Source organism: Drosophila nasuta, chromosome 4 (assembly GCF_023558535.2).
Source record: "Drosophila nasuta strain 15112-1781.00 chromosome 4, ASM2355853v1, whole genome shotgun sequence".
Classification (NCBI taxonomy): domain Eukaryota; kingdom Metazoa; phylum Arthropoda; class Insecta; order Diptera; family Drosophilidae; genus Drosophila; species Drosophila nasuta.
The window spans coordinates 582,347-608,771 of NC_083458.1; the positions used below are offsets into that span (position 1 = coordinate 582,347).

General features: G+C 29.6%; 1 protein-coding gene across 1 annotated transcript in view; it reads right to left on the reverse strand.

The window, feature by feature from the left end:
- Positions 1 to 25,098, reverse strand: part of LOC132794924 (plasma membrane calcium-transporting ATPase 2) — a 32,867-nt gene extending 7,769 nt beyond the window's left edge. The window contains 17 exon segments of the mRNA XM_060805231.1: positions 5,416 to 5,427; positions 8,551 to 8,689; positions 10,099 to 10,250; positions 10,338 to 10,549; positions 10,607 to 10,805; positions 11,954 to 12,267; positions 12,351 to 12,438; positions 13,009 to 13,453; positions 13,611 to 13,852; positions 13,913 to 14,155; positions 15,460 to 15,854; positions 16,376 to 16,417; positions 17,888 to 18,059; positions 18,061 to 18,099; positions 18,153 to 18,439; positions 18,499 to 18,859; positions 25,001 to 25,098. Of these exon segments, the coding sequence (XP_060661214.1) occupies positions 5,416 to 5,427; positions 8,551 to 8,689; positions 10,099 to 10,250; positions 10,338 to 10,549; positions 10,607 to 10,805; positions 11,954 to 12,267; positions 12,351 to 12,438; positions 13,009 to 13,453; positions 13,611 to 13,852; positions 13,913 to 14,155; positions 15,460 to 15,854; positions 16,376 to 16,417; positions 17,888 to 18,059; positions 18,061 to 18,099; positions 18,153 to 18,439; positions 18,499 to 18,850 (3,333 nt within the window). The 5' untranslated portion in view covers positions 18,851 to 18,859; positions 25,001 to 25,098.
- Positions 25,099 to 26,425: the final 1,327 nt, after the last annotated feature.

Consider the following 26,425-nt stretch of genomic DNA (forward strand, 5'->3'; position numbering starts at 1 on the left):
ACAGACAATGGTGTATTCAACATTCCGCTCTATGAATGTTCCAATAATTTTTAGCATGACTTGACAAAATGAGTAAATTTGGCCCACGCTCAACACGGATTCTTTTAGCACGAACTCGGTCTTACACGGTTACAAATTCGCTCCTATCTACTTTTTAACACGCTAAAAGCCTCGTTCTTACATGATTTTTTGATAGGGAGCCATCCAAAAAAGGAAAAAACATATTAAAACAAACTGGCTTAAACTATATGAATACAGCAACTTTATTAATTTAATACCAACTTTTACTTTTGAAAATATGAATGAATGTTACGCATTTATTTAAGGCATAATAACTTTTGGTTGTTAATTTTGAACAAATGTATGCAACTCTAATAAAAACAGACCAACTTTGAACAGTATAAAATTTTGTTTGCTGTCAATTTTAAACGTAACCCCTTATTTTGTACTGTTTGGCATAAAAGCGCAATGACATTAAAAACATATGCTCTGATTATAATGAATGTCGAACGTAGGAACTCGAACTTCAAAATAATCCGATTCTTCTCTTCGATTCCAATCGCACCGCTCGACTTTTTTAAGATTGTTATAATTTTGTTGAAAGTAAACTCATTTAGCTTCAAGACGTGGAGTATCTACATATGTATTAAATAGTTAGTGGGTCTACATAACTTGATGGTACACTGAAAAATTCAATTTCGTTATTGAGAACTTTATTGAGCAAATAGTTTTATTTAGACAATAGCTATAATTTATGAGAGCATTGAAAATCGACCCTTTACCAATTTTAATTTTAACCCTTCTACCCTCAAATTTGGTTGCGATCAGATAAAAATTATCTTAAAGTTATTTGAGAAATACTTATGTGAAGCAAAAAACGCTTACTGCAATCGGGGCTTAGTTGAATATTTTGAGTGTAGTACTATAGCAATATGACAAATATAGCATTTGGTGTATTAATATTTTTGTTTTTTTTTTGTAGAATTTCGCTATATTATTGAAGGGTGGCGGGTATCTCACAGTTAAGAACACTTATTTACGTTATTTTTTTTGTTATTTCCTAATGTAATAAACGTCGTGATGTTTTGTTAGGTGCTTGTTTTTGGAGAATATGTACACACATTCAAAAATTTGTTCTAGAGTTTGAGTTGTTGGTGCAGTGAAATAAAAAAATAAATTATTCTACACCCTATTTGCGGGCAAAACTGAATTGAGCCACTTAGTGAAAACGGGGAGGCGTGAAAGGGGACACGGCATTTATACTACATTCTACATTCTACATTCTACTCATCACACAACCAAGTCAATAAAGTCGAGTGCAGTACTCTTTGATATAGTTTATTAAATAAAAGGACGGGAGTTATGAAGTCAATTAACTGTGCTAAATATGATTATTTATACGTGTTGTTAAATTATCAACCTATAATGGATAAAGGCGTTCTTTTATATTTTATTGTCGATGTGTTTCAATAATAAAAATTATAAATTGTAATTTACATACGTTTTAATGCTCGTTAGAAGTATTGTAGATAGTAGTAGAAGTAGTAGATATACTATTTGTTGATGTTGCATAAGAGACCTATGTAAGTAAGTAGTCGAGGAATATTTCATAGTCATAGTAGAAAGTAGTAGTAGCATAGTAGAAAGTTTGTAGTAGAGAGAAGAACGTGTTTTGCGGATGCCTGTTTGTTGTTGCTGTATTCAGTATTCAATATTTGTATATATTATTACTTTGAAATTTTAAAAAGATGTTTCATTTCGACTTTGCTTTCATATCCCTCAAATGGGTTCTACTAAGTACATGAATTTTTGTTTAATTTTTCGAGTAATAGAGAGATTTATTTTTATTTGTTTTTCGCAAAATTATTCTCAGTAACTTGTTAATTGTATAGTGACGTGTGTACATTTCAATACGAACCTAATCTAAGCATTTAAAATTGTGTGCAAAACCATTTTAAATATATATATATTTTTTTAAACAACGGAATATGAATTACGAATTGATATATTTACGTAATTAGGTTAATTTTTAAATAGAGTATTGTGTATACTATAGCAATGCAAGCTAATTTTATTAATACATGTTTGAATAACGTATATAATATATACATATGTATATACTTGACCAAATTTAAATATTTTTTTTTTTTTTAGTTTATGCGTTCTTATTTTCTCATTGCATCTAACCTTGTTAAGGAAAAAACCATGGAACAATGCTAAGATCCTATACTAATAACAATAGTCTGTAGTCTGTAGTCTGCACTAATGTAGATATAGCATAAGCCAATTCATACAATATGATATTTGGTTTGAATGATGATTCTTGGCCTATGAAGTTTAATCCTACATATTCAATACATAATTTTAACCTTATACTGATATTATATTTTGTGGTATGGTAAATAACAATTTGACACAAAATAAACATAGTATCGCTTCCTTTTTTTAATAAAAATTTGGATAAAGTATTTGTAAATATGAATTGAATGCATTAAATAATATTCTTTATACGAGAACGAAAATATCATAAACAGTAATAATTGTCTGTTAGACGGCAGATTTGTTTTATATCAACTCATGATACATATGTCGAAATTTATGTATTTTATTAGAAAAATTTGTTTGACTTGACCCTAACAGAGACAATTACATTACACATACGTCCATCCACTCTATAGAGAAAACATGTTTTTTTTTAGTATTAATAAGTACAAATATGTACATACATGTACTGCACTTAATATTCAATTGTTTTTATGTATGCCAATCTTTCCAAAAAGTCATTTTCACATTCTTGCCATGACCTTTCGAGTGTATTGCAACTTATTATTTTACATCTGCATATACATATGTACAGATATTATTTATGTACACGTAAGATTATACATATTACAAAATGCGTCGGATTTTTTTATAAATTTCTTTTAGTTTACGATCATAATTACATTTTAAGGTATATTTCTCATAATTTCATGATTGCTGTTTTTCGAGTTCATAATGTTTTTGTTGTTTGTTGGGGCATGTGTAAAGTGTGCACTGAATATATAGTATATGTGTTTAGCTGCATGTTGCTTCACATAACATTACAAAGATAAGAAGTTCTTGATGCTTAATTATTGAATTTTTGTCAATTACACTTCAGTCTCTCGTATTGGTTCCGCCGGCTTAAAAATTACAAAAATTAATAACAAATATCCAATAATTACTTTTGATTCAATCGATCGAAATTATGTATTTTTTTATATGCCACCAAACGCAAATGAATGAAAACCACATAACTCAATCGAACGGCAAGAATAATGATAGAACGCTAAATTAAACAAATAATAATTAAAAATTGCGGTTCAAAATAATATGCGTAATTTAATTGTGTCATATATATTGCAAATTTCTTGCACAATGTGGAAAGGTTTAGTCGTAGATTAATTTGAAGCGATTTTAAGATCCTAATTACATACAAGAAACTAAAAGCTGAATGTAAAAAGTTTGCATTTCAATTTTGTCTATTAAATAAAACATTTAATATGCAAATTGGACAGTAAAAAGGTGGCCAATCCAATTATTACTGTGTTCCATATAAAAGAGAAAATATGCAATATATTTCCGTTTTACATAGCAAAAATAAACAAAAAAGAGAGTTTGGGGAATGTTTTCTAAATTCACTCATTTTATTATTAAATATTCTAAAACAGATTATAAATCTAGTTCGTAGTATACATTCAGTTTCTACCAGTCAACGAAGTATTTTATTTGAATAGCAGAATATTGCACGAATAGATATTCAACTAATTATTATGAACATAGCCCTGTGGCTTGAGAACATCGTAAAATTAATAAGATTGTTGGAAAACAATTATAAAAATAAACAAAAAAAAATTAAGCATAATTTAAGGTTGTATTTTGGATCGGTCGGTTGGATTAATGACATTATGAGCAGATTCGGATACAGGGATTTATTAGATATTCTAATGCTACGATACACTGCTGAAGATAACAATCAAAGTTTATGATGCAAAACATTCTGGACGAGCTTTTGCTTTTGGTTTCTTAACTTAAGATATTGACGTCTTCTGCTTCATAGCAATTGAAGATTTCTAACGGTAATACACACGTGAACACACACTTTAGAATATGTACATAAATACGAGTATATATAAACTAAAAATACTTGTGAATATAGTTGATATTTTGAATGTTGTACTGCACTTTGAATTATAATCAGAACTATAGTACGAGTTTAATTTTAATCAAAATAATACACATATTATTGAATACAACATGCATTCCAATATAAAACAAGTAAGAAAGCTACAGTCGAGCACACTCGACTGTGAGATACCTGCTACCCATTTTGAATAAAAGCAAAATATTTGGGTATTCTTCTCAAAATATTCGAAAAATACTACAAAATACTAAAAACATACCAAATGGTACATTTGGTATATTGATTAGTACCGCATTCAAACTATACCACACAATATACCAGATTGTCAGTCGAAGCAACTAAAACCCCTAGTAACTAGGCGTTTTTGCCCATACAAAAGTATTTCTTTAATAACTTCGGCAGTTTTTATCTGATCGCAACCAAATTTTCAGGTCGCACAACTACTATAGTTGTTTTTGTATATACTAAAATTCGATGGCTTCAAAAATAAGCTTGTTATTCGATTTTTGTTGATTTGCGGGGGCATGGAAAAAATTTGAAACAAACTTGATCTGCGTGCAATATATATCTTAGTCTCTGAGATCTAGGTGTTCATACAGACATACAGACAGACGGACATGGCTAGATCGTCTCGGCTGTTGACGCTGATCAAGAATATATATACTTTATAGGGTCGGAGATGCCTCCTTCTACCTGTTACATACATTTCCTGCCGGCACAAAGTTATAATACCCTTCTACCCTATGGGTAGCGGGTATAAAAACTTAACACAAATAAAACTAGACTTTCTGATATATATATATGAACATAAACGTTGTTGATTGTGCTTAGTCATCATTGATATTCACATTTGTAGCTATCACATACATATACATAAATAAATCCCATCATTGGAAATCAGTTTCAATTTGGGGTATTTAAGAATGACTTCAAAAATATTTAAGGATATAATCTTTCAATATAATTTATATGTGGATTAATTGTTAGAAAATATTTTTGTATATTTCTGAAGGTTTATATGTTTATGAAATAATTTAGAAAACGCGTCGCTACTACTCGAATAACAAAAAACAACAAAAAAAACATAGAAAATCATGAAAATAAAAACAATAAATGAAGCATAAGCATTGACTTGTCGTGAATGTGGGTTAGGGGGGAGGATTACAAGGAAATTGCAGTGTGTAAAATTGAGGCATAAAACAAATATTGTCTATTTGCCAATAAATTAGGTTGATATACACTTTTCTTACCGGTACAGAAATCTGGAGTTGAGTTGATTCACGCGTATTGTGTTATAAATGTATATATATTCATTCATATATATATAAATAATATAAATATACGAGATTTGTTTTTGGTTGTTTGGTAAATTTAGATAATACGATTTTCATTTGATATTTTTAAAGTTTTTATATTTATATATTTTTGTGGAGTTTTGCATCATTTATTCATTCATTCAATCGTTCGAGATTCGATATTGGTTTTAGGCATTTTTGAAAGGAGGGCGAAAAATATATGAAATGAGTATTATAAATTTAAATAGTATACAGTTATTGGTTTTCTTCGTGTATATTTGCAATTAGTTCTGTTAACTGAAGTGGCGTGAACTTTTATATACTTACTAATACTCTTCTCAATTATATTTTTAATTAGATTTCAAAAGTGTTATTTCCATACTCAGAGCTGTTTTCTTTAGCTTCTATTTAACTCAAAATATCGATGATTAATTCTTAACAATCGGTTTACATCTGCTTAGAAATTGATCTACCCAAAAGAAGCTGAAGAAGAAGAAACAACAGCTTTTAGATAAATGCGAAGAGCCCTGCGAGAGTTCGTTTTACTATATCGCTAAAAGGTTTGAAGCTTTTCAAAACATTATCGAGGAAATATTCCTTCAGTCGACAATATTTTGTATCGAATTAGTTTGAGTGCTTTTATTCTTAACAAAATTGTATTAAAACTTAACGCTCTGTCATGTTACAATGCATTGAGAAAACCATATTGTTTTTATCTGACCAAAAAATTAAATATATCATTAAGAACATGCCGCTCAATCGGATAACACCAAAACTATATTGTATTGGGTATTTTAAGCCTTGCTTTGTAATTTTAAATACGTATGTAATATCGTTTAAATCCAAATTATTTTAAAATACATTTCAAAGAGTATGCTCATATTCGGTAAACCGAAATTAAAAAATAATTTTTGTTGTTTAAGTTTTGTTACTTAAAAATAGATTTAAGTACATGCCTATGTACTCTTTAGGTCTACTTTATACTTTTTAGTATTCTGTTCGTATAATTTAGAGTATCTGCATGCTAAAGCCACAGAAAAAAAAACAGAAAATAAATGTGAAATAATCCGCTTCAAAAATCGAGGAAACTAAGCAAAAAAAAAAATATTGTTTTATTTAAATTGTATTTGACTGAGACATTTTGGATACGTTTTTAAAATAATTAGTATAAAAAATATACATATATGTGTTGAGTTGAGTTTTAGTTGTGTTTCTATATATTTTGATTCGTCGATTCAACTAAATACAAAATAATGTTTTATTTTTATTTCAATACCAAAAACTTAATCCAGATAATCATAATTCTTTAATAGTATTTCAAGCGAATAAGATGACAATGTCATTTGATTTTGGGATTGTAGTTACACCTGAATTATAACTTTTTGATATAGCAAGTGGCGACATTGTCAACAATTATATTTATATTTATTTTATTATCACCTGATCATGTGTATATTTAGGGTATCCATCGAAAATGTCTGCCATAATAATTAACTATAGCTTTTTAATTTGATCATATAAGCATTCAGGTAGAATTTAAATTTTTGTTACAATATCACAGGAAAACTTTTTGATAAATTCGTGACAAAGATACGAAGAACAACAGCAACATCAACAGTTGGACTGAAGATATCAACATTTACATGAAAGGATATAAGACAAAGATAGAAGGGCTTATAGAGAGAAATTTGAGAGAGTAAGAGTGGAACAGAGCGCAATCAGGAATAGAAGGAAAAATGGGACAGAAAATGTTTGATTTTATTTAACTAAATTAAAGGTAAATCGTATTTACTTTTTTTTAAACAAGCACTAAAATATTTCAAGCTATTCAAAAGTGTTTAATTTAAAATTTAAACTGATACTATTATTAGGTGAAGACTAAAGTGTATTTTATTTGTCTAATTTTGGGACATTAACGACATTAATTATCTTGATACACAATTATTTTTGATTTTACAATTCCAAGATAAAGCAAAATAAATATTTTTTCACTTCAATTTATTATTTTGATATATTAAAAACATTTTATTACGTATAGAAATAATCTCAATTTGACTTAATTAAAAAAATAATCGACACAAATATTTAATTTTTATTTTAAAAAAAATCGTTGAGTTGAAAAATGTAATCGTATGGAATTTTAATATTAAATTTACATGGGGTCAGGTCAGGAGGTCATATGAAAAAGGTATCGTTAATTTATTAATAATAATATATAACCCTACACAAAAGCTAGAAATTTCACGCCTACTTTCATAGAAACGAATTATGACTTTTATTGTATACTATCGATTAATTGGCGAAAGAAGGAATGGGACGGGTGGAACCTAACATAATAAATACTGTCACAGTTGTCAATAATCATTGACATTTACATAATGGAAATATCATTGATCATGAAAAACATGAAAACGAAATCAAGTCATATTAACGGGATCACTGAACAATGAAATATTACATAAAGAAGCTACAAAAAGTACAAAATAAGAATATATATTTCATTGTACGTTTTAGTTATGCGAATGTGTGAATATTAAATTTTAAATTAAAAAATACATTTTCAAAAATTAAAATAATAAAGCTAATAAAAGTAACAAATATGTTCTTGAAATGCAGTTTGTGAACGGCACAATGACAACTGACATCATCAACTGCTGCTTGAAATTCTCAAATGAATTGTCATTTGACAATTTAATGTAATTACAATCATAGTTAAGCAGTTATACTCACGAACCGTTCACATACAGCAAATTGATGCAGTGGTTAACATATTATTGCCTAATGACATATTTTTAATGTTGTGTAAATATTTAAATTAAATATTTAATTCTGTGTTGTGTATATCGAAATTTGAACAAAATATCCTGAGTTATTTATACCAGAATCTATGAACATGAATAATATGGGCACATGTTAGTATGTTAGTTACTATGTGCCCATAAATTAGACATATTAACATAGATGCTTTTATAGAAATGAGAATCCAACTCAAAATATGTAAAAAAAAACGATACCAACTATTTGTTTTTAATTTGATATGTATTATATTTAGGGACTCTATAAACATGGAAATCTGGAAAATCAACTTACTTGAGTTTGAAGACGAGTTAGGCCTCGTATCCATAGAATTTGTCCAGCTCGCGGCTTTTTGTCCGAGTCAATAGAATCGAAGCGTTCCTCACCCAAATTCATAGCGTCAGTGTATTCCTCTGGATGACCGCGTCCCCAGCTGAAAATTCATTATTTAGTTATTCGTTTTGGGAAATAAGTAATAAATATTATTTAACTCTTATTAATTGTTTAATAATAATATTACCACAGTTATTTAATAGGAACTATATGGAAATATTAAAGTAAATATTATTATGAAAACTCGAAGATTAAAAACAAGTAAGCAAGTCACAGTCGAGTGTGCTCGACTGTGAGATACCCGCTACCCATATTGAATAAAAGCAAAATATTGCGGTTTTTGTTTCAAAATATACCAAAAATACTAAAATATATACCACATTATATATTTGGTATATCGATATAGTATCACATACAATATACCAGATCACGGCACAATATACCAGATTGTCAGCCGAAGCAACTAAAACCCCTATTAACTAGGCGTTTTTGCCCATACAAAAGTATTTCTTAAATAACTTCCACAATTTTTATCTGATCGCATCCCAATTTGCAGGAATCACATTGTATTGCATTGTATTTATTGTATATACCAAAATTCGCTCTAGCTTTATTTATTTATTATTTATTCGATTTTTTGATTTGCGGGGCGGAAGTGGGCGTGGCAAAAATTTGAAACAAACTTGATCTGCGTGCAAACATAACTGCTGTCGAAAAAAAATTATAGCTCTATCTCTTATAGTCTCTGAGATCCAGTGTTTTATACGGACGGACGGACAGACGGACATGGCTAGATCGTCTCGGATGTTGACGCTGATCAAGAATATATATACTTTATAGGGTCGGAGATGCCTCCTTCTACCTGTTACATACATTTCCTGCCGGCACAAAGTTATAATACCCTTCTACCCTATGGGTAGCGGGTATAAACAGTCGATTTTATATGCCCATACTATTTAGTTAATTCACAAAGATAAATTAAAACCATTCGTTATATGAGTGTTAAAAGTATTATTAAATGATTCTCGAAGTAGCATTGTATTTGATTACTTACTTGAAATTCTTATGGAGAATAGTCTATACCCATTTACTTATAATTTAATAATAAAATACATAAGATCTTATACCTAATTTAATTTTTCTTCTTGGCTTCTTTATTATATTTTTTCTCATTTGTTGTTAACACAATCCTTAAAAACTCAATGTTAGTCAATGTCAATAAGCTATGGTAGTCACAAACTTTTAAAACTTTTACGAACTTTTGATATTTAATTAGGCACCAAGATGTGTTAAATAAATATCAATATACGAGCTTATCATTTAATATAACATGCCGTGCGATACAAGCTTTACATGCAAATATACTTTGATTAACAATCATCTTCGCATTGAAATAAAAACTATAGTGTATTAATAAAGCATTGCAAAATTTATGTAATGAAAATCACCACTATATATATATATATACGGTTTGGCTTAATATTATTTTACATAATAATATCTACTCACGATAGAATTTTAGGTAATTTTCGTGTAGGCACTGAAGTGATTAATTGTCCCCAAACTAGTGTACCGATTCCGAAGAATATGCACCATAGCCATTGCTCAAGAGACAGGGCTTTTGTTGAAAAAGCCATTTTACCATATTGAATTATGACAACCTAGGATTTTTAAGCATTAATATTTTTTGTCATTAATATTATTTGCAGTTTGAACATTCCAGATTGTAACACATTTTTATTACATACCTGTGAAATCATTGTAAATATCCATATAGTATAAAATATGGGATTGGTAAAAAGTCCTTCAACTACGTTGCGTTGTCCGTGGATTTTACGGGCATTAATCTCATTAAACAATGTCATCATAACAAATGTGTTGAAAATAATAGTAAAATGTTGGGTTGGTCCAGCGTTTAGATCTTGCTCCCTTCCAGACTCTATATCCAGAATCACGTCACCTAATCAATTAAATAGAATAATGACAGATACTAGCCCTCATATTTGCCTTAACTTACCGACAAAAAGTAATCCAAATATGATTACAAGTTGATATAAGGCCTGCCCCAAAATATTTTTCATCATTGTGCGTGATATAAGTGGCTTAGTACGACCATAAGGTTTACGTAGTAAAAGATCTGGCGTTGGCACTTCCGTAGCTAAAGCCAGTGATGCTAGAGTGTCCATAATCAGATTTACCCATAACATTTGCACTGCCTATAATACACACAATTCATTCAAAACAAATTAAAAGTTTAAAATTACCACGTACCGTAAATAAAAATTAAAGTTTGCGATTATATGAAAAAACGATCGGCCCTCGTTTCATTTAATTTAAATTTAAATGGTTTTGTAATGCTGGATTTTTATGCATTTTCTGTGAGACGATTTGTAAGATAGTTCCAGTGTGCACGTCAGTGAGTCAGTGAAGTATTATTCTTAATATTTAATATACCCAAAAAAAACAAGTAAGCTAAACAAGTACTATATTGACATACAAATTTGAAATTACCACATTCAAAATGTACCATAGGCGGCACAATATACTAGATTGTCAGCCAAAGCAGTTGCTTTAGGCATCTTTGCCCATACAAAAATATTTCTTTAATAACTTCAACAATTTGTATGGGATCGCAGCCAATTAGCAGCTATTATTGTATATACCAAAATTCGCAATCTACCTTTAAAACGCTTGTTATTCGATTTCTTATAATTTGTAGGGGCGGAAGTGGGCGTGACAAAAATTTAAAACAAACAAGATCTGTAATACCCTTCTACCCTATGGGTAGCGGGTATAAAAATATCAAAGGTTGTATTTGGAATATCGATATAATATTAAATTCAAAATACGCCATAGAGAACAAATGTACTAAAATCGATTTGAGAAGGCGGAAAAATGAGTGACAAAAATCTAAAGTAAACTTGATATGACGCCAATAGCGTATAAAAATCATAAATAATCATTTATAAATCTTCATTTTTTTTCAATCAAAATAAAAATTACTAGCTTTTTTAGTTATTTGGTTTTTTTTTTGGTTTTAAGAGTCGTACGCTTTGGTAGACACGATAGTGTTAGTGACATTAATATATATAGTGTTAGTTAATACCAAAACAAAAAATTATATATATAACGATATAATATCCTTTATTTTCCACTTATATATTACTGGGCCATTTTGGTTATTTATAAGTATAAAGAGGACGCGGGCAAAGCTATGAGCGTACTGTTTATTCTATGTGTTTAAATGCGTACGTAATTTAAAACCCACATCATTAAATACTTATATCAAAATGTCCAAATGTAAATGTATTACTTTTTCCAAATTAAGCTTTATGAATTTTGTTTATGTAATTTGAGAACTTACCTTTAAAGGGGAGTCCTGTACGGCACAAGCTCCAATAAATGCAACAATGACGGCTACTACATTGACGGTCAACTGAAATTGCAAAAATTTTGCTATGGAATCATAGACATTGCGACCCCACATAACAGCCTTGACTATGCTACTGAAATTGTCATCAGTGAGAATGATATCTGATGCTTCTTTTGCCACATCGGTGCCCGCAATACCCATTGCAAAACCAACGTCGGCCTTCTTTAATGCGGGACCATCGTTAGTACCATCGCCCGTAACAGCAACAACTTCCCGATTGTCTGTCACCGTACTGTCAATCATACCTTTACCAAAAGAAATGAAAAACATTAATATGAATGCCCTAAAATAATGCATATAGATTATATGAAGCTTAGGAGTTTCAAACCTTTGACTAGCGTATATTTATCAGTTGGTGATGAACGGGCTAGAACTCGCAATTTTGGCCAAACTTTGTCAATCAGATGTTGTTGAATCTATAAAACAAATTAATTAAAAAAGTACTCACACACTTAAAATTTATTTTCTATATGCTTTAAAATTTACTTTTTAATATTTTGTGCATTCCTAGTAGCATATATATACATATGTACATGTATAAAGTTCCTTGGACCCTAATATTAAACAGTAAATTACTAAATTCTTCTTTTACTAACCATAAAATTATGTAGTTTGTTCTTTTTATACCCAATCTAAATATTGGATTAATCGATACTTCGGAGCTCTTAAATGAAATTAGATTTGTTGTTTCGGCACGTTAACCTAGTTCTCAAATTAAAATTTTAATCTTACAATATTTAGAACTTAGCTATCAAAATTGGTGTTTTTTCTATTATTATAAATATGTTATATGTATATATGTACTTAGTAATTGTTGAGATTTGCTCTTTACTTTTGTAAATATAAATGCAAATGCAAATGAATGTCTATCTATCGATTATTCTCACAAATTCAGTAGAATTTATTATTTTTTTTTCAAAACTAATCCAGTATGAAAACATAGTTTGAATTAATATCATAGGGCACATTATGTACATCTTACTTACATCGCCATTTGTATCGCGAATTCTCCTATTAAACTCTTTACCCTCTAGAATAAGGAAGTCGTCGTTTGGTTTCAAAATACCACATTTACTGGCAATTGATCGAGCTGTATTGATGTTATCACCAGTTACCATTCGGACAGTGATTCCGGCACGTTGGCACTTTCGTATGGCGTCTGGCACTTCTGGCCGTACCGGATCCTCAATACCAACAACACATAGACAAGTTAAATTTGACATGATATTTTCTTCGTCATCCCAATTTGGTTCTCCATCGATGTGCACCTCATTAACAGCCGCCTTTCCCGGCACAAAATCGCGATAAGCAACCGATATTGTGCGCAATCCATCGCATGCCATTGGTTCAATTACTTCGCGTATTAAGCGTTCCTGCATGTCACGTGTAAATTTCTCTAATGTACCCTCATGCCCGTAGATAAATGAACATCTGTAAAATGACGTAAAATAGGCGTAAAATCCAATAATAATTAATCAAAATCGATACAATATAATATATATCGATATATATATATATATCGATAATTTTGAGGAACAATAACAATATATGTTTTTTTCAGTTTTTAACTGTAATTGGGTCTGCGTACTTTTTCATGATAATCTCTGAAGCACCCTTTGTGTACAATCGATAACCACCGTTGGGTCTGGGTATTACAGTGCCCATACTCTTACGCACTGAGTTAAAAGTGTAAACTCGAGTAAATCTATCCTCGGGTATTTCATCGCGAATTGATTGATATTTAACTCCTAAGCCCTGAACAAATCCAAGGAGGGCACATTCCGTCTTGTTTCCCACTTGAATTGGCAAGTCGCCGGGATTGTGGCCAGGCTACAAAAACGATAATAAATTTGTATATAGAACTTTATATGGAACGTTATTGTAACTCACCATAATGTTGGAAGTATATGCCGAGTTTACAGATATGCCCATGGTTATTAAATTGCCTACTTGCTGTGGTATATCGTTGAGTGTCGGCAGTACTTTACAAAGCTTTTCACAAATATATGATTGAACAACGGTCATCCGATTTGTCGTAAGAGTACCAGTTTTATCTGAGCAAATTGCTGTCGCATTACCCATTGTCTCGCAAGCATCTAAGTGACGTACCAAGTTATTATCTTTCATCATTTTCTATTAAAGAAAAAAGTAAATTATCTTTAAGAACTGTCATAATAAAAATCCTAAAGACAATATTGTCGAATTTAGAGAAACCATCCTGGAAAAATAACTTCACTCTAAGATAAATTTACTATTTTGCTGAGAAAAAAAATGTATGTCTATTATCGTTTGCTGCAGATGCAGTTTCATATTCTTGAGTTAGAGTGTTATTATACAATGAAAATATACAAACACATTACAAAGCATTCTAGTATCTCCAGTAAATTTTATATCAAAATTTAATTTAACCAAATTCAAATTAGCTTTCAAAATCCGCTGCCACATCTATGGGTATCTTATCTGTGGAGTACATCGATATACCAAATATAGCAGTCGACATTTTGTATTTTTGCAGAATTTTTTGATATATTAATTTGGCATATTTTAAGAATATGGTGTAAATGAAAACTAACTTTTTTACTAGTTAAATTTAAAATGTGAATCATGGAATCATCTATACTATTATGATTAAATTTGTCATGCAGACTATTATAAGATCAATGACCAATCATCTATTTAAATATGAATAACAAAATTTATTGTTGCAGATATATTATAAAATGTACTATGCTGCAATATATCTATAGACCAGAGTGCGAAGGATAGGTAGACAATAGTTTACACCTCAAATCATAACTTGAAGTTTATATTGAAAGTAATTGTATTTAGGCTCAAACAGGCTCATTATATTTGAACAAAACGAATGTGAATAAGTAAGAAAATTTTGAATAAAAGCAAAATATTATGGTATTATTCTCAAAATATATAAAAATAATATACCAACAAGTAAGAAAGCTACAGTCGAGTGTGGTCGACTGTGAAATACCCGCTACCCATTTTGAATAAAAGCTAAATATTACGGTAATAATCTCAAAATATTAAAAATAAATATGCATGTATTCTCGATCGGGATTTGAGCTCGAGCACCACCGACCGGGTGGTAAAAAAAAAAAAGTTTGTACCTCGAGCGGGCTTGAACCCGGGTACCCGGGTAACAAAAAATATATCAAATGGTATATTTGTAATATTGACATGGTGCTACATTCAAGATATACTATAGACTGCAGAATATACCAGATTGTCAGCCAAAGCAACTAAACTTCTAGTAAGTAGGTGTTTTTTCCCATACAAAAGTATTTCTTTAATAATTTCGACAATTTTTATCTGATCGCAACTAAATTTTCAGGAATCACAAAGACTATAGTTATTATTGTATATAACAAAATTCGTAATTGCGTAATTAAAGGGATTGAATAGTTTAATTGAGTTATACCTACCTTGACGGAATAGGCCAGCGATAATGTAACGGCCAGTGGAAGACCTTCTGGTACTGCCACAACTAATACTGTGACACCAATGATTAAATGTTTAACCAAGTTGTTTGCGTAAGTATTTTTCCAAGATCTATTATCGATAACAAATGTCTTAACGCAGAATTGTATAATTAGAATAATGACGGTGAGCACAGCAATTGTCGAACCAGCATATCCAATTTGTATTGCCAACTTGGTTAGCTTGGCCTGCAGCACAGACTTTTCTTTTTTGTGGCCAGTTTCAGCAGCGGATGATGACGTTTGCTGCTGAACATGATTTCCATCCGATTCTGATTTAATTCCGTCATTGGTGGCATGTGATTGCGGAGCATGAGATGTTGATTTCGTTGGGGCTTCACCTATGTTTGTATAGTCCAACAACCAGTATAAAGTTACTTTATATTGTATCCAATTTTGTTTCGTTTGTTTAACTTTTTATAAAATTTAATAATAAAATTATTATTTCTATTCAACTGCATGTTGTAGATCTCTAGTTATCGTTCGGCCTCGTTAAACTCTCAAGTTAATCGCAAAAAAAAAAAAACAAATTTAATTAGAATGTATTTCTATTACATCTAAAATTTCTATGAACTGTGATGGAGATAGACATATACGAATTTAAAAAGAATAAATTCAAATAATGATACATTTGGATAGTTATAATTATTACTACGCCAAACATTTTATGAGAAGTCTTTTATCGAATCTAAATAATATTAATAGAACAAATCTCACGGTTAATCGGACCATATGAAAGTTCGTTTTTCGTTAGTCCTTTGAGACTGCTACTGACCCTTTCAAAGTAATTTTTTTAATTTTATAAAAAATATTAATTTAGAAATAAAAGGAAATTGTTATTTAGACTGATTCATTAATTCACCTGTCTGGCTCTTGTTCTTTTGTTTGTTCGCCTTTTTAGCTTCTGAATTATTTAAAATTTAATGATTTAATTTGACATTTCAATCAAAGTTTGTATTTGTATCAATTAATTTCGTCCATTCAAATTAATTTGATATTGTGTTTTTGGTATTTGGTAGTAGATTGGTTGGTTGATTGATTGGTTTATCGGTTTGGTTGTTTTTATTTTGATATATTTTTTTTTTAGATAGATGAAGGATTTTAAAGGTTGGTGTCAATCAATTCACGTCATGCATATCACGTATGACAATTGGAATATGGAAAAATAAAAACAAAAACATAAATGATATAATTAATGATTATTGGCAGTAGTCAAATCCACTTATTAAGTAGACATATATACATAAACGGATACATATAAGCATTTCCAAAATGAGAAACATGAAGCCTTAAATATAAAAAGTATTGCAAAAAATGAAAAAGTTTAAAACAATTTAAGTTAATATTATTTCTTATCCTTCTTTAATTCGGAAATTGTGAGTTACAGCGGTCTGCTCAATTTTATTAGGATGAAAATAAAAACATAAGTAATCTCGATTTATTATTATTATTATTTATTTTTTTTTTAAGTATTATATTTGCATTTCACAATTTGACAAGATTTCCGATTATTTTAAAATGTGTTTTTTTTTTTTGATTTTTGTAAAATAATGTTCTATAAAAATTCTATTTTATACTCATTACTTCGTCTTTTTTCATTCGTACACATACAACTGTAAAAATCCCCACATAATATCTAATGAAGTGTTAAAATGATCATCGTTATAATCATAACTAAATATGTGTAAATAAATATATAAGAAGACACTATAGAATACAGTATAAAAAATAATTACAACTTATCCAACATAAATCAGCATTTAATGCACTTGACAAGTCACATCCAAGCTTGTACGTATAAAAGGTTAAATCAAAACTCTCAATCCGAGATTTATTTCTGAATACACGATACAGCAAAATATTAAACTGATACAAGCTAGCAAGCCATGGATCGCAATAGATTGGATTGTATAGGTTCAAACATAATAAAGAAATTTCTTAGAGAAGGCAGCTTCAAGCTCGAGTGAAAATTAAATTTTAGGTTGGAAAAGAAGTGGGTACAATAGATCACATGGGTACCAATAATAGATTGCTGTAAATTTAATCCAAAATATAAATACATGTATGTTGAAATTAAATTAATTTTTTTTAATTTTGTATATTTTATGAAAATCCACATATTTATATTATTCAATGGACACATAAAGAAATCCAAAAATTAATTTTTCATAATATGAAATTTAATGCATTGAAATTTGAATTTCTAAAATTATTCTCTAATTTTCTTATTTTAAGTGTAAGTTACATTACACATGAATTTAAGGACATAATATTACAGTTGAAGTCAATTGAATATAATAAATAAATTATATTCCTATTTCGAAAAATTGTTCATATTTAGACTTTATAAAAAGTAAATAATAAGCAAACTTACCCTTTTTCATTTTTTTAATTTCAGCTTCCTGTTCGTCGACAGCGGCACCAAGTAAAGTGAATATTATACCAGCTTGGGAATTTACTCCAACAGCTGTAACAATCATTTTACCGCTGCCCTCCATAACGTGTGTTCCCGATAGTACCATTGGATCACAATCTATACCTTTTTTTCACCTGATCTGATTCACCTGTGAGTGAAGATTCATCCACCTACATCGAAAATAAAGATTATCATCAAATTAGAAAATTTGAGAAATATTCACCTTAAGATCATTGCTTTGTATGAGGCAACCATCAGCGGGTAATAGATCACCATACTTGATCTGAGCAATATCACCAACAAGAATGTCGCCAACTGATATTTGACATACTTCTCCTCCGCGGATTACAGAGAATTTATGCTCGCCTTCAATGCGGCTCTGTAGTCCACGGAATTGACGCTCTTTGGAATAATCATTGAAAGCCGTAACAATAACCACGACTATGACCGATATCAATATGGCCAAACCCTCAATCCAACCATGATGTTCATCTTCCTCTTCTAGTACAGCTGCAGTAAAAATAGCAAGCAATTTAGCTTTGATATTTTGGTTTAGAGATGATACTTACGAGCGTCTTCGTCGGCAGGTTTATAAAACGATAAACCAAGTGACACTAAGGCTGCAACCTCTAAGATGATTAATGTTACATCTTGCAGAGCTTCCCAGACGAGAGTTAAAAATGTTTTTGGTGGTTTCGGTGGGATGACATTGGAGCCAAACGTTTCACGTCGATGTTCTTCATCAGCTTTCGATCCGCTCAATCCTTCATTTGGAGAAGTATATAGTTTTTTGCACAACTCATGAACTCCCCCAAATTCACTGATTTTTGCTACCCCTTCCCTGCCACGATGCTCCATGAGCTCGCGTAATTGTTTAAGTGATATCCCATATTGTGCCGGTCTTCCATCGATTGTGGCCATTGATTATATCTGAAATAAACAAAATAAATATATTTTATTGTCGCTGTCTATTCACTACGGCAAACCTTTTTTATTTAAATGTATAGTAAGCATTATTAATTTATAAATAATTTAATTGTGATAAAATATTTATCCAGCAAACTTATACTGTTATGTTTTTATTCAAAATGGTTGGCGGGAAATAACTGAGCCAAAAAGAATTGATTCAAACTGATCTGCTAAAAAAAAGGAGCATGTGGACTTTAGGAATTGGTTAAACTATTGACACTTTATGATACCCAACAGTACACTTTAAGGTGGAGGAAATGGATATTATTATGGAAAGCTAAAAGGTAAGAAAGATAAAATCGAGTGCACTCGACTGTGAGATACTACCGCTATCCATTTGCAATAAAGCCATATTATAAGAATGTACCGAAAATAGCAAGTATACCAAAAGCTATATTTGGTAAACTACTATAGTACTTCATTCAAAATAAATCACAGAGTACAAAATATACTAGATTCTCACTCATAGAACGTAAGACCCGATTGGAGTAGGCGTTTTTTGCCGTAAGGAAAGAAAGTATTTCTTTAATAACTTCTACAATTTTTATCCAATTGCAACCAAGAATTATTAATACTGTTGTTATTATAATAATATGATATATAAATTTTATCCCTAGCACTCAGTCTCTGAGATCTCTGTGTGATTAGACGCACGTTTACTTGCATTAAAATATTTGTAGTGTTAATGATGATTGAAAATAAGTTGATATGCAAAAACTTTTATACAAAATTTAACACGTGTGTTTCATATATATCTTCATTCCAATATCTATATTTTTACTCCATTCGAAATACAGAAGCTAAATAAAAATTTTGTTTTTAATTTTTCTGTGTAAAATATTGCATGTCTATTTAGAAATCAAATTCTTTTAACAAACTAGTTATCCTTCCCTTTTTCAAAAAAGGACTACTGCAAATGTTCTTGCGTATAAACTTAATTTCAATCATCATTAAAACAATAAATATTAAACACATTTTAAAATGCTTATCCTATAACCAGCAGTGTATAAATATAGCGGGGGATTATAAACTTTCTTCTTCAAGTATTTCGTTCTAACGGAGAACGCCATGAAGTGGCCCAACACCAATCAAGATTCACTACGATTCCGAAAGGAAATTGGTAAGAAATTTGTAGTGTTTCTAATAGGCATCCTAAAGCTAATATGGATATCCAATTCAAAGGAATCAATTTCACCATTAATTACATTATGCTAGTTCAGAGCACGAAGGGCGAAGATCAAAAATTGTTTTTGAATGGATTCTCACCTATCTTGACGAACCTAATATAAGGGACTCTAAATACAAGACCCATTATCAATTAATATCGAAGTGATTTCTAAAATTTTAAAAAAATTATACAAAAGGCAATCGAGCATTGAACAAAGGACAAGTTAAAAACGATTACACGAAAATAATTTAATTGTGAACTCTGTAAAAAAATCGCATTTCCCACAATTGTATATGAAATGTGTCCATTATATGTACATATGTATATAATTAGATACTCTTTCAATTACAACTGATTTGTTGTCCCTGTAGTTATACCATACATGCGCACTAAACTATTGAGATATTCTTTATCGTGTTCCCACATTGCTATATTAATACATATGAATATATATGAACATATGAACACAAATATAAGCAGATATTTTAAAAATAAAACAGCAATGCGCCTAGGACTGAAGCACTGGGCATTTTTGAGAAGTGAAAATACTATAATAAAATTAACAAATAAGAAAGTTACAGTCGAGTGTGCTCGACTGTGAGATACCCGCTACCCATATTAAATAAAAACAAAATATTGTGGTACATTTTTTTTCTTTCAAAATATACCAAAATACCAGAAATACTAAAAAATATACCAAATTGTATATTTGGTATATCGATATAGTACCACATTAAAAATAGACCATAGACGACACAATGTACCAGATTGTCGGCCAAAGCAACTCAGACCCCTAGTAAGTAGGCGCTTTTGCCCATACAAAAGTATCGTTAAAACTGATCAATAACATATATACTCTATAGGGTCGGAGATGCCTCCTTCTACCTGTTACATACATTTCCTGCCGGCACAAAGGTATAATACCCTTCTACCCTATGGGTAGCGGGTATAGAAATGTTAAAATTTTGTTGTAATTTTATATTTACACATGCCTGATTTTTAAAATTCTCGGTTTTAAGGTTGAATTCACAAACACACATATTTAAAACAAACAAGAACTCTACAGACAAGTGCGCCCAACTGTAAAATACCCGCTACTCGGCTGTTGATGCTGATCAAGAATACATATGGGCAATTCTCTAGAAAGTGCAACCGGCGCCAAAAAAATTCAAACTCTATAAAAGCATGTTTTCTTCACATTTGTTTATAGGGAAAATATTACATTTAACTAATATAAACGATTTTTCCATTTACTCATAACACATTTTGAAAAATTTCAATGCAAAGTCGAAGATGAGCAAAAGTTCTGCTTTGAACATTTCTACTGCAAGTTTTGTTTTGATTCATTTCCTTAAAGGGAGTCAGTATGCATTGATACCCTTAGTTTAATATCTTGTTTAATATCCAAGGAATATACAAAATATATAAAAGAAATGATGCAATAGCTAATAACGGTAAATTTCTTTTCAGCTAATCAGCTTCTATTTTTGTCGCGTGCGACAGTGAAAAACAGCATTTGTTATGAGTGCATCTAAAGTTTTTGTCCATTGAGCATGCAAAATTGTGTCCAAACACATATTTTGTTACCAAATATAATAAAATAAAATTTGGATGAATATAAGCACAACTTAATTTTTAAGAATTTTTGAAAGTTTGTCGCGTGCGACATGGCAAAAAATTTTTTTTTTCGTTAAATTATTTTTTTTTTAATGTAGATGATGCATACTCTTTTTATGTGCAAAAAACAATATAAATTTCATGTCATAAGCGCCAATTGAGACTTTGTCATTATAAACAATGATAGAATGAATGTGCACAATATACCGGGTATAAACCAAATGAATTTGTTTGGCTGAAATGGCCAACAAACGAAATCTACTAGAGCAGTATATTCATAAAAAAAAATGTTTTGACATTAATGATGTAATTTAAGATAGGTAATTATGTTTCTAATGTACATGATATGAATATATTACGTTTTGTTTACCTTTATTAAAGTTATTTTTTAAAGTATGAAATTTCAGTTGAAAATAAAAATATATATTGAATATATTAAAAAACTATGAAAATGCTTCATATGCTCTTCAAATGAACTTAAAAAGTAAAAAAAAACAGCATAAAAAGTATGATGGAAAAAATGTCGCGTGCGACATGTCGCGTGCGACAGTGATTAAAATTTAATTTAAAAAAAAACAACTTAATATTTTTAAGTCAAACCAAATACACTATTTAGATAAATATATGCATAATACATTAAAATTAATTGCATTAAAATCTTTCATCACGTTCCGCTGAAATTAGTGCTTGAACTGGTTTTTGAAAAAGTAACTTCTGTTTTTGTCGCGTGCGAATGCGCAACATTTTTGCAATTTTCTTGAAAACGAACAATTGCCCAAAATCCATCTTAGCACTAATTATAGTGCTAACCGAGAGCTATAAGTTTCAATTTTTACAAAATTAAAATAATGTCGTGGCACATGTTTTTTTTCAGTTTGAATGCGTACAAATGTCGCATTCGACATCAGAGAATTGCCCATATACTTTAAAAGGTCATACTACCATTTTACCCTACAAGTATCAGGTATAATTATAAATCTATATCTATACTTTGGTAATTTATTCTTTGAGCAGGAGATTAGCTTTCTATGTTAACTTCAAATGGAATATTAGATAGGTTTTCCATTGATAACTCAAGTTTAAAACTACACTTGCTATTGGTTATGCGGAAGTGATGCAACAAAAAAAAATAGTAGCTCTATCTCGTGTAGTTTATAAACTTCACGAATACTCAAAAAAAAAGTTATCTTCAAAGTTTAAAAAAAAATATTTCCACATGTATCTTTGTTTTCAGTGTGATATTCAGGCAGAAGCCTGGAAAAATAATTACTTTTATAAAAAATCGATCAAAGTTTCCGTCCAAACAAATTTTTACTAATTTGAAATATATTCGCCGACTGACAGTGAATGGTTACATTTTTGCAGAATTCTAATAAAACAAATTTAATGCTTACGTAATGGACAGTTGGCGAAGGGTAAGGTCAAGTGTCTTAGACATATGGGATTCACTGGCTACTGACGATAGCATGTACAGGTAGGGATGCACAAGTACATTGTAGAAACATAGGTGTTTTTAAATTATTTATTCGTTTTTATTTTATTTTATGTTATTATTTTAATTTTTTGAAAACAAAAATTGTATTATGCCTTTTTTACACAACCAATAGCCAGAAATGCAACAAATTGAAAACTCAAAATATTTGAAATTAGCTTAAAAACTATGTATGGACAACTGCATTTTCGCACGGTAAGATTGAATAGTACAAATAAAAGTTCTAAAATTATAATTTGGAACTTAAATGAGCCATCTCGGCTCTGTGGGACCTGTAATCTCTCAAATATACGGTTGGAATTTAATAAGTTTTGATTTCTGTGGTACCCTTGTTTATTATTTAATGTTCTTTTCAATTTGTGGTCGATACCGCACTTGTAGTATTGCACCACTCAAGATAATTATTAATCTTAGATGACGGGGAAATCAATGACGTCTTTCGATAAGTTGATGACGCTTACCACAAATAATAATCGTAGAGTAGATTACACTGGTTATTCCAGTTAAGAATGAGGTTTATGACATTTATTTATGTATACAAACATTGATAAATCATTATTTTTATATATAAAGATAACTTTTTAATAGATTTATTATACTTTATTCTAGCATACTATTTTTGCAATTGTTTTCAAAAGCCCAGCGGTTGATGTTCTCTTTAACATGTCAGGATCCTAAAGTTTCTTTAAGCAATTGGCAGTAATCGGACATACATACATACATACATTGAAATCTGTGTCACAGTTTTTGTGCAAACAATAGGGATATCTTCCCAAATTTGCTTTTGTTGTAGTGAAAATTAATTTTAACTTTTAGGCATCGTTAAAACGTATCTAATATTAAAATTTTAAAAAGGTTTAATTTGTATTTCATCCTTTATATATTTCCCTTTCGTTGTATTGTTTTTATTTTTTACATACTAATTTGAAATTTGCTAAATAATAGATCTGTATTAAAAAATATTGAAACTTCTAAAGGCGTTATTTTTGCATGCAAAGTCAAAAAATATGTATTTTTCAGTGAGTAAAGAGTTTCTTGACATACTGTACATCAATGAAAGAAATACCAAATTTAATTTGCAACTGCAAATAGACTGGACACACAGATCATTGCCATCTTGACACATAGTTTTTCTCCTCGGGTAAAAATTACGTCATATCAAGAACACATTTCTGAATCCATAAGTACACATATGGATATACAAATGAATATACATATAACGTACTGATTTTACTATATATGTATGTATACATATATATATATATATATATATATATATATATATATATATATATATATATATATATATATATATATGTGTGTATTCTAACGTTTTTTTTTATATATAAAGGCTTTAGAAATTAATTTTATGATATTCATTGGTATGTATGAATTAGCTGTGTAGATCATACATTTTTATCTTCCCAGTTGGATGATATCACTTCTGCTAAGTCCATTGTAACATGCCTATGAACAAATGTACGTAACATATGTATTGTAAAAATGCGTATGTATGTACATATATTTATAAGAATGTAAAGATATATACACAAGCACATATTTATGCAGTGCCGTCTATCACATTACTCATTATTACAAGCATAAATTTGTTTTATGTATTCTGTATTACACTTAGATGTATTGGATATATTTTATCGTTCGATGAATATGCACATGCATACACAATGTTTAAGTTCGAAAAAGAGCAAAACACAACACACTTTTTTTGTAATAATAGTTAATTAATATAAGCTTATATAACTATTTATGTATGTACATATTTCATAATTTTATAACAAAATTTAACAAAACATTTAACATTTACCAGAAAAAAAATTCTTTCCTTATTTTTGCCAGCACAACCGAAAACTGATTGGTATACACAAATATACGGAGTGTGCCCAAACTGCTTTCGCGATAAAAAAAACTGCAGTATATTTGTGTTATTCGTAGAATTGATTATAGCTTCAAATAAACTTAAAATTATTATTATGTTGGCAAAAATATATTAATTAATAAAATTCAATATATCCACTATATTTTGATATATTTTTTTGTTTTGTTCGCCATTTCAATATTGCAGTGTGACCGCACAATACTGTTCGAAACTTCTACCTCACTATAAAATACCAACTATTTCACCTTATTAACCACAGCTGCACGCACTAAATTTACTTTGAACACTGCGGCTTAATTTCCAAACCACCATCTTATTTATAGCTTTTTTTTAAGCAAAGTATTAGTAAAAGTGTACAGTTGTTCTTATATCTGTAAGAATAGATAGTCGAGCTGCATATTTGTCCTACTTATCGCACCGTTCAAAAGTTATCAGTCTTTTGTTTAACTTTGTTACGTTAACACTGCGGCGTTGCTTCCTCCTGAATGATAAGCTATTGAGACAGCGAACAACAAAATATAATACCTTCAAACATATTTAGATGGTTTTTTGTTAAAGATTCTTTAACTATAAGTAAAAATACCAGGAAATGTAGTTGAGAGAGAGAGAGCTTACTTACGTACCTTACTGCTACTCCTCTACTCAGGACCGAACTACGAGGTCAAACGTACTTCTACAAAATTCAAATGGATACATGTATGAAATTTATTTAACGTACATACATATGTATATACATATATATCGGTTCATTTAGGCATCCATTAATAAAGCGGAAAATTCACTTCATTCACCAAACTGAAATTGCAAATTTTAATATCTTTTTTCTAAAATTTAAATATGAATTTCGAAAAATTAAGTCTGATATTTACCCAAAGCAATTCAATACAAAAAATATTACATTAGTTTATAAATTAAATAAGTTTATTGATTGAATAGAATAAATTTTGATGAATATGATTTAACAAATCTTTTGCCATTGGAAATAAAAAAAATAAAGCGATTTTTAACATTTGTTACATTTTCATTCATTGTACAAGATAGAATCCAAATACTGTTTCACAAGTCATATTATAGAAAATTGATGTACAAATAACATTTAATTAAATGTTTATTTAGCAAATAGCACAACAATTAAAGTTTAAATTTTATTTAGACCAATTGCATGTGCTTCATATAAATTTTGTTTCCTATTTATGAATTGACTTTACTTCTTTATTATAAACATCAACAAATTTCTATACAAATTTTTACAACATAATAAGCAACTTGATCTGTAACAATTAGATGATATATACATAATGGTTGAATTGAATTTATTTACTTATGCCTCTGTCTATTTCCAAGTGGAGTAAT